This window comes from Larimichthys crocea, chromosome XII, assembly GCF_000972845.2.
Source record: "Larimichthys crocea isolate SSNF chromosome XII, L_crocea_2.0, whole genome shotgun sequence".
Lineage (NCBI taxonomy): Eukaryota > Metazoa > Chordata > Actinopteri > Sciaenidae > Larimichthys > Larimichthys crocea.
In genome coordinates, this window is record NC_040022.1 from 12,144,632 (window position 1) to 12,157,504 (window position 12,873).

At 40.5% G+C, this 12,873-nt stretch overlaps 1 protein-coding gene across 2 annotated transcripts in view; it reads right to left on the minus strand.

Annotated features, from left to right (window-relative positions):
- cpt1a2b (carnitine palmitoyltransferase 1A2b) overlaps positions 1–12,235 on the minus strand; it is a 33,860-nt gene extending 21,625 nt beyond the window's left edge. The window contains exons 1-3 of one of the 2 annotated variants that reach the window (XM_019273008.2): positions 12,024–12,235; positions 5,235–5,377; positions 2,269–2,408 (exon numbers count right to left, since the gene is read on the minus strand). In XM_019273008.2, coding sequence (XP_019128553.2) covers positions 2,269–2,408; positions 5,235–5,375 — 281 coding nt within the window. In that variant the 5' untranslated portion in view covers positions 5,376–5,377; positions 12,024–12,235. Of the gene's footprint in view, positions 1–2,268; positions 2,409–5,234; positions 5,378–11,490; positions 11,633–12,023 lie in introns of those variants that run through there. The other variant, XM_027285241.1, reaches the window with a different exon arrangement.
- Between the last annotated feature and the right edge of the window lie 638 nt (positions 12,236–12,873).

Here is a 12,873-nt window from a genome sequence, read left to right on the forward strand (position 1 = left end):
GTGTCTCTGTCATTGGTACATCTGTTCTCACACTAACTCTGTGTTCCAGGTACAATTGACCACGAGGACTATGTGACGTTTTACAGCACTAAGTCACACACCACCAGCTATCTGACTGATTTTGTTGAAACTGGATCATATTTTATGAAGAAAATGTTTTCTGGTTTTCCCTCTGATGTCCTCCGGCTGCTCTGCCTCAACTCTTTGTGATTTACAGAGTTTCCTGATGGACAGTAAAGTAAACTGCTGCCAACTGTAGCTGCTGTTAGGAAATGTTAGCTCAGTCTGGTAGCTGGGCTGCCCAGACTGTGCTCTCAGAGCACTAGGGGAGTGTTAGTATTTGTACGACAGTCGTTTTGGACCATCAGGAAGACAAGGAGGTTTACAGGTCTGGGACTTAGCAGCCTCTACGGACATAATGGCAGAGGTGAAAAGACCGAAGAGGACACTGATGGAAGAAGCTAAGAAGAGAAAAGTGGTTGGTGAAAGCTTGGTGAAATGAAAGGCTGAAAGACAGACGCCGAGCTGGGCTGACTGCTGTTGGACTAGTCAGTAACATTAGCTGGCTGCTATGTCTGCTGTTGTTGACTTTGCTTGATGTTTGAAAGTTGTCGATTTGTTCGTTTTTGATCATAAGTAATGTAATCAGAACAAATACACATGCACAGCTGTCCATATTTACCACAGGGGGATGACACTCTGAAACTGGGAGCGCTAAATTAAAAAGATAGCGATTTGCTGTAACACATGATCACTGACTTGCCACAGCAGACACTCTTTTGCTGAATGTTCCTGGTTGACTCAGTGGTGTGGGGGACAAACAAACACTTTAAAAGGATGACAAAGTCTTTTACGAGTACGTCAATGGTTTAAATGATATAACAGAGCGAGGCGTCCCAGTATACATTAAGAGAGGTACATGTCTGGTTGTCACGTTGCTGGTCAGCAGACTGGCCTTTAAACTGTCACTTCAAGTGGCGACATGAGTCTGCTACATCTTATTATTATGGAGGAATGTGGCAGGTGAGTGCGTGTGTGTGACTATGATGTAGACAGTGAGTCAGCAATGTTGTGAATATCAACAGCCAGAGTTAGTGAATAGACTTGTATCATAGTAGGGGAGAGTTCAGGCATCACACCCACATTAATCCAGAATGACTCATCTGCTGTATTTACTATGAAGTCAGTCTGTTTGGATCTGCCCAGATCTTTCTTCATCCTGACTGTTAGTCACATGACTGACTTTCAATTTTCATCTGGCAGCGAGTTCACTAAAAATATGAAGCTGGTGCCGACATTGATATTTGATAATGATACATAAGCCAATCGCTTTGATTTGTTATTTTTCTTTGTATTGTATTTTGTTAACAGTGATCTAAGCTAATATCTGGCTGTTGTTTATTACACAAACCATTCTTTTAGACATTGGAGCTAATAAACTTAGAAAATAATTTAATTTAAATGAAGACAGCACATAGAAAATTTTATAGGAATATGTTTGGATGTATGGAATACGTTTCCCCAACTCTTTTCCCAGCTCCAATTGCATAAATGCTTTGTTCACGCCCCAAATATATATATTCAGTTTACTGTCATAGAAGATGAAAGAAAGTAGAAAATATTTACATTTGAGCGAATGAAATTAGAGAACCCCCCCCCAAAAAAAGACTGAAAATGATAAATTAATAGTTGAGAACTAAACGATGAATTAACTAATCTGTTGTGAACACCTAAATGGAAAATGGACTGTACTTATATAACTCCTTTCTAGTCTTCTGACCAATCAAAGTGCTTATATACTTCATCCATTAACACACATTCATACACTGATGGCATTAGCTGCCATGCAAGGTGCCAACAGTTTTAAGAGCTAACCATTCAAACACACACACATGCACACAGTCACATCAATGGCACAGCCTTCAGGAGCAATTTGGGGTTCAGTATCTTGCACAAGGACACCTCTACATGCAGACTGGAGGAGCCGGGGATCGAACCCAAAACCATCTGATTAGTGGACGACCCGAATGAATGCTGTCTTCTCAAAATGTAACACAAAAATCTGCCAGTTTGTAATGTTGGATTTATGTAACAGGGTAACAGAGAAAGAACCATGAAGCCATAGTTTCCATCTACACACAGGAAATTAAGCTGCATCGTCTGTCTTAAGGAGCTAAAGAGTGTGTGTGTGTGTGTGTGTGTGTGTGTGTGTGTGTGTGTGTGTGTGTGTGTGTGTGTGTGTGTGTGTGTGTGTGTGTGTGTGTGTACCTCAGCGGCAGGTGTTGCTGTATCTTGGTGATGAGCCCCATGCTGGGATCCGAGCGCATGTACATGGTGGCCAGGATCGCTATGACGACAAAGAGCCAGGAGGAAGGGCTGGCAGGGTACACGCCCTTGATCACCCGGTTCTGTTACCACAGAAGAAGAAAGCAGGACACATTGTGATGTTAATACTTCCCTCCTTTTACAACAGGCCAGTGAAAAAAATGAAAAAATAAAAACTGATGCTCCTTTTCTTTGGATGGTTTGAAAGTAAGAACAGCCAGGGGGCGCCACAAATGGGGGAAGAAAAAAAAAACTTTCACTTTTCTTATACCAAAACTCGTTGGTACTGTTATTTCTTGATATAAAAAAAATATATGTTAATTTAACTGCACAGCAAAGCCTATTAAATAATCTATTTTCTGACATCACCTCGTTATTGACAATAATTATGTGAAAACACTAAATCTCTCTGGTGCCGGGGAAGAAGAAAAAAGAAGAGGACAAACGCGACCAAGACATAGGTACAGTAGTACATGATGTCATGTATTTATTTGTCTGTTGCAGAACTTTTAGTCTAACACGGTTTGATAATCAATAAATAGCGTGAGCTTGTTTTAACGTCAGGTAATGTTAAGAAGCAGCTGTTATAATAATAATAATAATGTAGGTAACTCCTCCCACCTTACATTTCTCAGGCTCATTGGTAAAGATTAGATCTGTTCAGCAGGAGTTTTCATCGGTCTACATTTTTATTGACGTGGTTAGCTGATGTTTGCTCTGCTTGTAATAGTCAGTCAAAATGTTTTTCATTTTACAGCTCTTTATATATCAGAGCTGTAAGGCTGGTTGTTTGTTGTGTTACAGTTCATATTGTCTCAAGTGTGTTTATAGTGTTAAACTTTACATCATTGAGTGTGCATGCAAGGCGCACACTATACGTTATCCACCGTGCTTATTATTATTGAGTGTGCCTGAAAGAGCACACTCTTTAAAACCTCTCGGGCTTCTTCCGATTATTCGTCTTCTGTTTCTTCCGTGGTTTTTTCGGTTCGCATCTCCTCCCAGAGTTTTTGTCGCACATACACAAAACGGGTATCAAAACGACCGGCTCGGCCGGGAATGGTCGCCAAAAACTACGCCAAAAAAATGAATGGGTGTATATTGCGAGAACTTTGGAGAGCTAGAGTGCGTGATGTCATCACTACAGTGCAGAGGGAGAGAAAAAGTCGTCGAAAAATAAGTTTGTAAACTGCCACTGTGGCCGCAAATGTGAAGCTACAGAAATCATTTATAGCTAGAAATGTAGGAAAATTCGAGGCGGTCGCAGTGATAACACTGTTGAAGCTGTCTCTGTTATAGTTTTGGCTCGCTACGCGCTAATTGAGCGAGTACTCCCCCTCCACAGCCTCATAAGACTCCCATGTTATTATGAGAAGAGATTTTTCCAGAAGGAGCAGGGAGCACCTGTGCTTTCTCTGACTCTTGAGGCCAAAGTTTATACAATTTTCGCCTGAAACTTGGCAAGGACATGGTCCACGAGACGAGGATTCTTCTGGTTATTTCGGATTTTGGTTTGAGGCATACCTTATAGGTTGTTTTTGGCCACCTTCGAGGGGGATCATTCAGACATATACTGTGCATCTCAGTGGGACAGACACAGTGCATGCAGCACCTGTGACTAATTACTCTGACCCGCAGCTCACCCTGGTTGCTTGGCAACCTCAAGCCTGCCTTTGGCTAACTTTTTTGAAGTCTGTGTATGATATCACACTATCAAGACTACATTTTTAATGTCGGCCATTTTAGCCTTGTCTCTCACAAACACAAACACAGACACATAGATAGAGAGACAGACAGACAGACACACACACAAACACAGAGAACAAGCACACATGCACGCACACAAACACACAGGACAAGTTTTTCAAAATAAGAGTCCCTTCAAAAAAAGAGCCCATTAAAAAGGCAATGATGACACAGCTTGATTTATTAATACTGAATTTGCTGAGCAGTGTCAGTAATAATGCATGGGGGCGATGGGGCCAGAGTCAGGCACACTCAAAATGTCTTTAGAAATTTTTCGAGTTGCAATATATGATACATAATACAGAATAGGAGAAATCATGCCTCTCTTAGGTTTTTCATTTGTATTATTTATTTCATTTTATTCTTGGCATCATCTTTTTTTATGATTAGACTGTAACACCCAACAGTTTCACACACTCCTTATCTCTCTTCAGATGTGCTATTGACATATCCGAAGTCCACCCAGTCACCAGTTATCTCCACTTCAGCAACATTAAGCGGTTCTCCTGTCGCCTCCACCGCTTAAAGTTTTTATTTTGTGGGTAGTAAAATCTTATATTCTCTGTAGTCAAGTTATATTAGCAGTTTCTTGTGTGTTTGGATGTAAATTGGCAGTGCTGCAATGCAAGTGGGGCACCACCTTAAATCTTGCCTAGGGCACCAAATTGGTTAGCGCCGGGACTGAACACAGTCAACATAAATCATCTTTAAGAGGCACAGCAAAGGCAAGTCAGTCAGGTCAGTACATGTCACCTGTACAGTTAGGAATGTACACTATGCACTCAGCACACAAATGACATCCCTACACACCTCCTACAACTCATCACACACACAGAAGTTTAGACAAGTAACCAAAGAACTGAGGCATCTGTCTGGAGACCAGGGGTGGAAGCACAGTAGACGTTGTATGCAATGAAAATTGTGGCTGAGTGTGTGGTATCTGTGTTTTAAGTGTTACCCATGACAACAATGACACCATGACTCAGCATAACCCAGATCTCTCCTCTGTTTCTTTAAAAATGAAAGAACAGATGCCAAAATTTAGAGATTTTTAGTGAAGGTCTGAACGATGGCAACACTGCATACACACGCACAAACAAACAAACACACACAGTAGTGTGCACACACTCTAACAGTTCCCCATCATCATCCATCATCCTCACCCTCATGCGGCTGACTCGTTTCTTCCATGACCGTACACCGGACAGGTAGATCTGGTTCAGGGCCTGGTAGGACAGCTGCAGGTCAATCCCCTCTGGTGTTATGGTGAACTGGAATGCCACCGCCTGGTGGGCCTCCGCCATCTCTATGGTAACGCAAGCAAACGAAAATGTTAACATTGATATCACTCCTTTGATTTGTATAAACCAAATGTGAATCATTTATTAGAGTTAGGACAGTAGTGTCTAGTTTTTTTTCTTATTATTTTTGTCTTCTACTTAAACTGGACAGCTTAAAATATTCAATAAGTGACAGAGTGACAGGGAGTGTGGAGAATAGCTATCACTTTGTTTTAAAGGCCAGCAGAGACTCGGTGTGCGAACGCTCTGTGTGACAATGTTGGAGTAATTTAATGTGTCAGTGGAATGTTGTTGTCTCACTGAATCCTACTGAGTAAAACCTGCTCAGAGTTCAATCCTGGGTTATATCAAGTGACACTGTGTTATACAGCAGGTTTAATAAGTAGACAGGGTGGAAAAAAACTTTTAAAAATACACGGACAGATAAATGTCCAGATTCAGCAGACACTCGGTGGTAAATGATTGCTTTGCGTCTGTGGCACACGGAATATCGAAAACAAACATCCACAAACTGTATCCAGGAAATCTAAGGTACAAAAGAGCCAGTGTGTCTGAATACACCCTTCTTTTCACTGGCAGCTGGTTCATGACAGATCGCTGCCCTTTTATTACATTATGACTAATTAGGGAAGTGAATGTAGTGTGAAGAGGTAATGGGAAATCTAATGGAAAGTCTTTGTGGCAGGGTTTGAGTTGATAGAATAATGATGTGCATGCATGATAGACCAGTGTGTAGGACTGTAGTAGTAATTATTGGCCCGATAATTATCGTGCACCCCTAATAGAAAGCATAGTTATGAGTATTATCATTTATGCCATATTCTATAAATACAGCACCTCAAATCTGACACACTGAACCAGTAAGTCTTCAAAGAGACAGTTGCACTGTTCTGTAGTATTCTGTAATCTGAGGAAGCACAGGAAAATGTAATAAAAGACCATACTCTAAGTATGTGGTTAAGGTTTCACAGGCTACTGCTCATAAGGAAGCAATTAGAAGAAACTTATATAGGAACACCCTACACAAAGAGGCTGGATAGAATAAATACAGAGGAAGCTCAATGTAATTAGAATGAGGGAAACGGACACTGTACATACCCCAAAGATCCCCAACGAATGAAATCTAAGTGGATAGAACTTTAAGATTGTGACTGTAAGGAGAAGATGTGTAAACACCAACAGTAATGGTATTTTATTTCATTCCCTGTTCTCACTCAAAACTTCAAAAGCCAGTGAAGTCATTCCTCACGTCAAATATTTTCTTCCAAGTTGTTATTTTTGCGACCTGCAACACAGCACAGCACAGCACAGCAGGAAAAGCACAGCTGTAAATAATTTAACTAACAATGGCTGGATTCCATTTAGCTGCTTCAGTTTCAGCCTCCAGGTGTTGTTCATGCTGGTTAGACAAAGAGGGAACCACAAATCTGTGCACAGAATGTCAACAATTGACATTCCCTGAGATTGTGCTCAGCCGTAAGTCAGGCATGTTAATCCACAGCTTTGTTTAATACCCGATACTGATGGAAAAAGAGCATTCAATCTGCTATTTCTATATAACACACTACGAACAAACGACTGGCTAATGGATGCAGTATCAATCAGACTCTGGAGGACCACAGCAGATGCAATGAATTACTTTTTAAAATCAATAATGTGTCACTACATGTTTCTCTTTTTTCGTCTCACATGTAGCCATGATAATCGTGATAATGTACAGCGAGCTGGTCATTATCACGAAATAAACTTCTTCCGGATGATGCAAGACCTCTCTTGCATCATCCTATGTGGCTTTATTTCATGACCGGCTTGCTGTGCATCATTATTACTGAACAGGTTAGTGTGCGCAAAGATGGTAGGATGTAGTTCATGTCCCTGGTGAACTTATGACGGAGAAATGTTTGAGGCAATCACTATTTGTATGACTAAACAGAAAGAAAGCAAAACCTCACAAATCAACACTATACACAACTAGGGATAGGTATCGAGAACCGGTTCTCAACATGTGTTTCAATTCCATGGAATCGGCAGTTTATCTAACGATTCTCTTATCGATTCCAGAAAGCACGAATCACGTCACCTAACTTCCGCAAGAATTCAGCTCGATTCCAGCAAGCACGACTAATTACACCACATAACTTAAAGTACGCAAGTTTCGCACGTGCAGTGCAAACAATGGCACCCACGTGGTTCAAACGCCCCGAAGTTTGGCTGCATTTTACCAAAACAGATGGCAACAGGGCGACTTGCAATTAATCGAATTTTGGTCACGATTTCGAGTTTGTTGTCAAACGATCTTAAAAATCATATAATCAAGTTTAAACGATTTATTTTCCACTTTTCATTACACAATTTATGAGAGACGCGCATGCGCAATATATTCCATTTCACGCGCTGGATCCATAGTTTATTTTGGATACATTTATGTTTTTCTATGCCTTATTGAATGTTCCATAAAGTATATTTATTTTATTGATTTAATGCTTTATACATTGCAAAACTGCTGTAAAGTACATATTTATAGCCCAAATTTATTTTCAATCTGAATATTTTGCATAAAGAATCAAAGTGTTTTTTGAGAGAGAGAGAAATGCTGAATGAATGCATTGTGAAACTCAAAATTAATCGTTTGAATAATCGTGATTTCAATATTGACCAAAATAATCATTTGCGCACACAACATGCAATATTTTTAAATGAATGTCGTGTTTTTGACACGCTTCGGACTGGAGAAGAATCTTAACCTAGCAGCAGCGGCAGCAGCCAGGCTATGACCACCTCTGTGGTTACTACCACACAGTGCCTACCATGTTAACGTGATGTGCTTCTTTGTGAAACATGCTATAACAGTTCACATTAAATGAATGCCTTCTGCATTACATTTAGAAGATGACCATGACGAGAGAGAGAGTCTGGCTGGCAGCTGTACTAGTACTCGCTCCAGTTCACTACCTCCTCTAGATGATGCTGATCAAACTGTTTGTTCTCCTTTTTTTCCCCAAATGAGAATCGATAAGAGAATCGATAAGAGAATCGAATCGTTAAGCAGAATCGATAATGGAATCGGAATCGTAAAAATCTTATCAATTCCCATCCCTATACACAACTGTGTCAGACTCTGCTATCATATCAGGAAAAGCGATGCAGTTTATTAAAACACTTTGCAAAGACATCCTGTGTGTTGGAATGGACCTGTAGATGGGCCAAAGGTTATGTTTGACATCCCTGTTCAAGACCTTTTAGAAAAAAAGAACTCACTGCTTTTAAAGTTTTCACATTTGGCCTGATTCGTTTTCTTCCCCAGAACCCTGCCCTGTGCTCAGATGACTCACAATCAGTTGATGATGTTGATTGTGTACATCCAAATCCCAGCTTAAAAACATCTTAACTTAGAAAAGGTCCAATGTGCCAGATTTTAATAATAATTTAAATACGTTTTTTACACTAGGAAGGATAAGGTGAGTCGATGGGGTTGCAATCAGCAATACTGCTAGATGCCACTAAATCCTATACACTGATCCTTTGACAAGCCTGTAGATGGTACCACAGGTTCATTATACCCATTATCATCAGCAGCATGTTGGACAGGAACATTTATTATTCAACCTTCAGCTGCAGACAGGCAGCGAGCTGATTGGACAGAAATCTGAGAGTGTCACTGCTGGTTTGGTTTGTTTCTGGATTCCTTCACTCCTTTACCTCATGTGTAACCTATGTAGGAAGTAGACACGTGATACAAACTGATGGAAACCTTCAGTCATTGCTGTGCTGCTCAATTATCTTGGCTTAACAGACAACAACCACTCAGACGGAAAACATGTCTGTCAGGAACAGAAGCTCAGTCACTACAAAGATTTGTCCAGTCATCCGCCTGGAGCAGTGTGTGTTTGTGTGTGCGGAGCCCTGCAGTGTTGAGGTCCTGTAAAAGGCAGAGTAGCGCACAGCTGCTGCATATGAACATACAGGCTGATGCCATGTCAACCATACGGTTACAGCTGTAAAAAAAAAGTAGGTCAACATGTAATCTCTGCTTGTGTGGACCAGAGGTCCACATTGCTTTCCCTTTCTCTCTATGCAGCCAAGCAATTGATTGCTGCATATTTCTCACTTACCACAGCTATTTGTGTGTGTGTGCACATGCATATAACTAAATGAAAGGGAGAACTGAAAGAGACAAGAAAAGAGAATGGAGAAGAGAGGTGTGGGCGTGATAACGAGTGCTCGGCTGTGCAGTTAGTCGCCGGTGCTGAAATGAAAGTCTAACTAACATGGTTTTAATCAACATGCACTGGCTTTAAAAGTGTTGTATACATATCCTGGAGCTGTGTCTGGAACGGGCACTCGGCGTCATCTCATCTAAACTGAACACTACATTCCAATCACAGAGCGCCTGCTTTTACTCAGAAATACTGTATGGATGAGGAGATATTTAAAAACACTGATCTGAAAGTGTTTCTAGAAGACTCCTCTGACCATCTGAAGGATATGATGTTCACAATGTTGTACAATAAAAAGATGTATATTCTCAAGTTGAGGCTGTATTTCCTTTTTCCAGTTAGCCAGTTATGATATATCTATTTATGAATGACACAAGACAGAACCTGCAACTTTTTCTTTATCCATCTACTTCTATACAGGTATATCTATACTGTATATCTTTTTTAAATGTTCTGTAGATGATAGCCTGATTTGAAATAGTCAATTCATGTTTCCATTCTGTATCTGTAAACACAAGCTCCAAGATAACATGATTTTAAAAAGACACTTTAAGTACTCACAACACAACTGTTTACAATACAAGGGAGAGTTACATGAAGGAATTTGTTCGATCATAATTCTATCAGTTTGTTCACATCCCAGAGATCCGCTAGTCCACGATCTCTACGATTGGCCTGAAAACACACCGAGGTCGCCTTAGGTCATAATCTCCATATAATATAGACAGATTTGCCACCATAACATGAGCAAAGTACACGATGAAATAAAACAGTGGCAACGAGCTAGCCTTGATGTGCCAGATGGTTTATTACACAGAACCTTCTGGGAAGTCCTTGGAAAGTCCTCGAAAGCGGGGAAAAGAAGAATACCATTGCGGTCCGTGTTTCACTTTTGTTTTTCACCTCAGTTTCATAGTGAAGTCAAAATATCTTGACACTATTTTTTACACATTCAGAATTCAGACAGTTAATACCCATATTCCATAAGCATATTATGTGACTGTATACATTAAATGCAAGCTTCTAGTTTAGCCTTAGAGAGTAAGAAATTAAATTCAAACTTATTGTCTCATTTTAAATGATTAAATGAACTCATTTCACTATGCTGAGGACGATAGTATCATTAATACTGAACACTTTGTTTTTTCAGTTCAGTTAGTCTTCAGTTGGAAATATTGCCTGGTATGTATTTTTGATGAATATTGGATGCTGAGTAATCCATGGGAGGCACAAACTGGAGTCAATCCAAATCCACTTGTTGTTGCCTTAATTACTCAGGCTGCAAATATTTAGTCACCATGGACAATGTTGATTTGCTGAATAACCAGACAGGACCTGTGACCTTTCACAGACCTCTTTCACTCTTTTAACACTTTGTTCAAACATGAGGCCTAACAGTGGGTTCTTCTTCGGTAAAGAATGCTTTAACTCTGCTAAGACACGTTTAAAAACAAAGTTAAGTTAAGGAGCAGAGTCTGGTCAAGCACAGTTTGGGAAAATGTGTGGAAGGCGTTAACGAGCAGGTTTCAGTGGCGGAGTGAAGGCTGACAAGTTTATATACTGTGAAAGATTGAGCACGCGGACGCGCGCACGAGTGCGGCGGGAAGAAACGCGCGCGTGCGCATTAAGCAATGACCGTACATTAGCTTAATGAGACGTAGCATCATCTACTATGCTGTAATGTACGGAGCCTACTGTGTACTCGAGGCTGTGAGGAGGAGCTTTAAAACACTCCAAACCTGTTTTACCTGAAGAGTTTTGCTTTGTTTGGTTTGCATTAAAAATCTCAACTATCTGGCTAACACCATATTCTATATCTGGCAGCGCCATGACTAGCTCAGATGTCACACTTCCTACTATTCGCGTTCAAGTTATGTTACATTGTTATATAAATGACTTACGTCGTTGTTGTTTGCCTCGAAATTCGGCGAGTTTACACGATGAGAAGCAGTCAGACGGTCCACAACATGTTATTTGAAGTGAACAACCCCCTTCACTACAAAGTCAAGTCACTAACTAATCTCCAGGACCTGTTTGAATGTGGCACTGCCCAAACCAGTTTAGCTTTAAGGAAATGGTTCCTGTGCGATGCAACCATGCCGCTCTCCATCACCACTACATCATCCTGTTCCCGTGAGGGTGGAACAACCCACAGCTACCGACACGCCGACACACTCAAAGCAGACATTCAACACATCACACGTAACTACAACAAGTGAAAGTGCAGTGCATTAGCATGTGTAGCACAGTGGCCCTGTGTATCATCACTACTGTTCAACACACACAGGCATCCATTCATGCACAGCACCGACTCCCACCCCAAAACGATGCACAAGAGCCGACAGAGAGAAAATGGACCGGTTTAGATTAAACTGAGCTCAACAGTTCGATGATATTTCTAAAACAACATTAAACTACATTAAAGAAAATGTACCTGAAGTGTTTTTAGGTGAGTTTTTCCGGTGAGAAAGTAGATACGGAAACGTTTGTTTGCGCCCCTTCGGTCTCCTCCGAGCACTCTCGGTGAAGACTCTCTCGGACACAATCGGTGCTGAGGCCAGCGGCGAAGATCGTGTGAGCACGACAAGATGAGTCACTCCCGCACTAAGAGGGAGACATGGCGGGCCGATACTGTTTAAATGTAGGCGTTAACTTTGACGCCTACGCTGCAGCCGTGACCGTGGACTTCAGCACAGATATAAAATATGATTGCATGAAATGGGATAAGATAGCTATGTATGCATCAGTGTGTAGCCTTTGTATATTAGTTCAATCACAGGATGTAATAAAATGGAAACAAACATGTGATAAGGGAATACAACAGAACCATACAGTAGTATAGTATAGAGTGAGAGCCCCTCTTTTTGTGCCTCTCTCTGCATTGTCTAAACGTCAGCTATAGAGACACACCCACTTCTGACACAAGGAAGATACATTTAAAAAAACAAAAAGTAGGTCAAACAAGTCCTGCTCAAACCTACACATGGAACCACTTTTATTTATATTTCCAAAGTCTCCATATTTTGACATTTAATTATATTAAATCCTTCAGATTTAGCCTGAGGCTAGCCCTTCAACTAGTCCAACTTGTTTCCCAAGTAGAAATAAAAACATGAAATTATGATAAATAATCAAAATCTCACCTTTATTTATGCCTTGGTAATTGTCATTGTCATGTCACACTTCTTTTTTTTCTGAATATTTACAAATAATACACTTATCTGTAATATATAATATAATTGACATATTATACAATATATGTTTATCTTTGCATACCCCCAGAT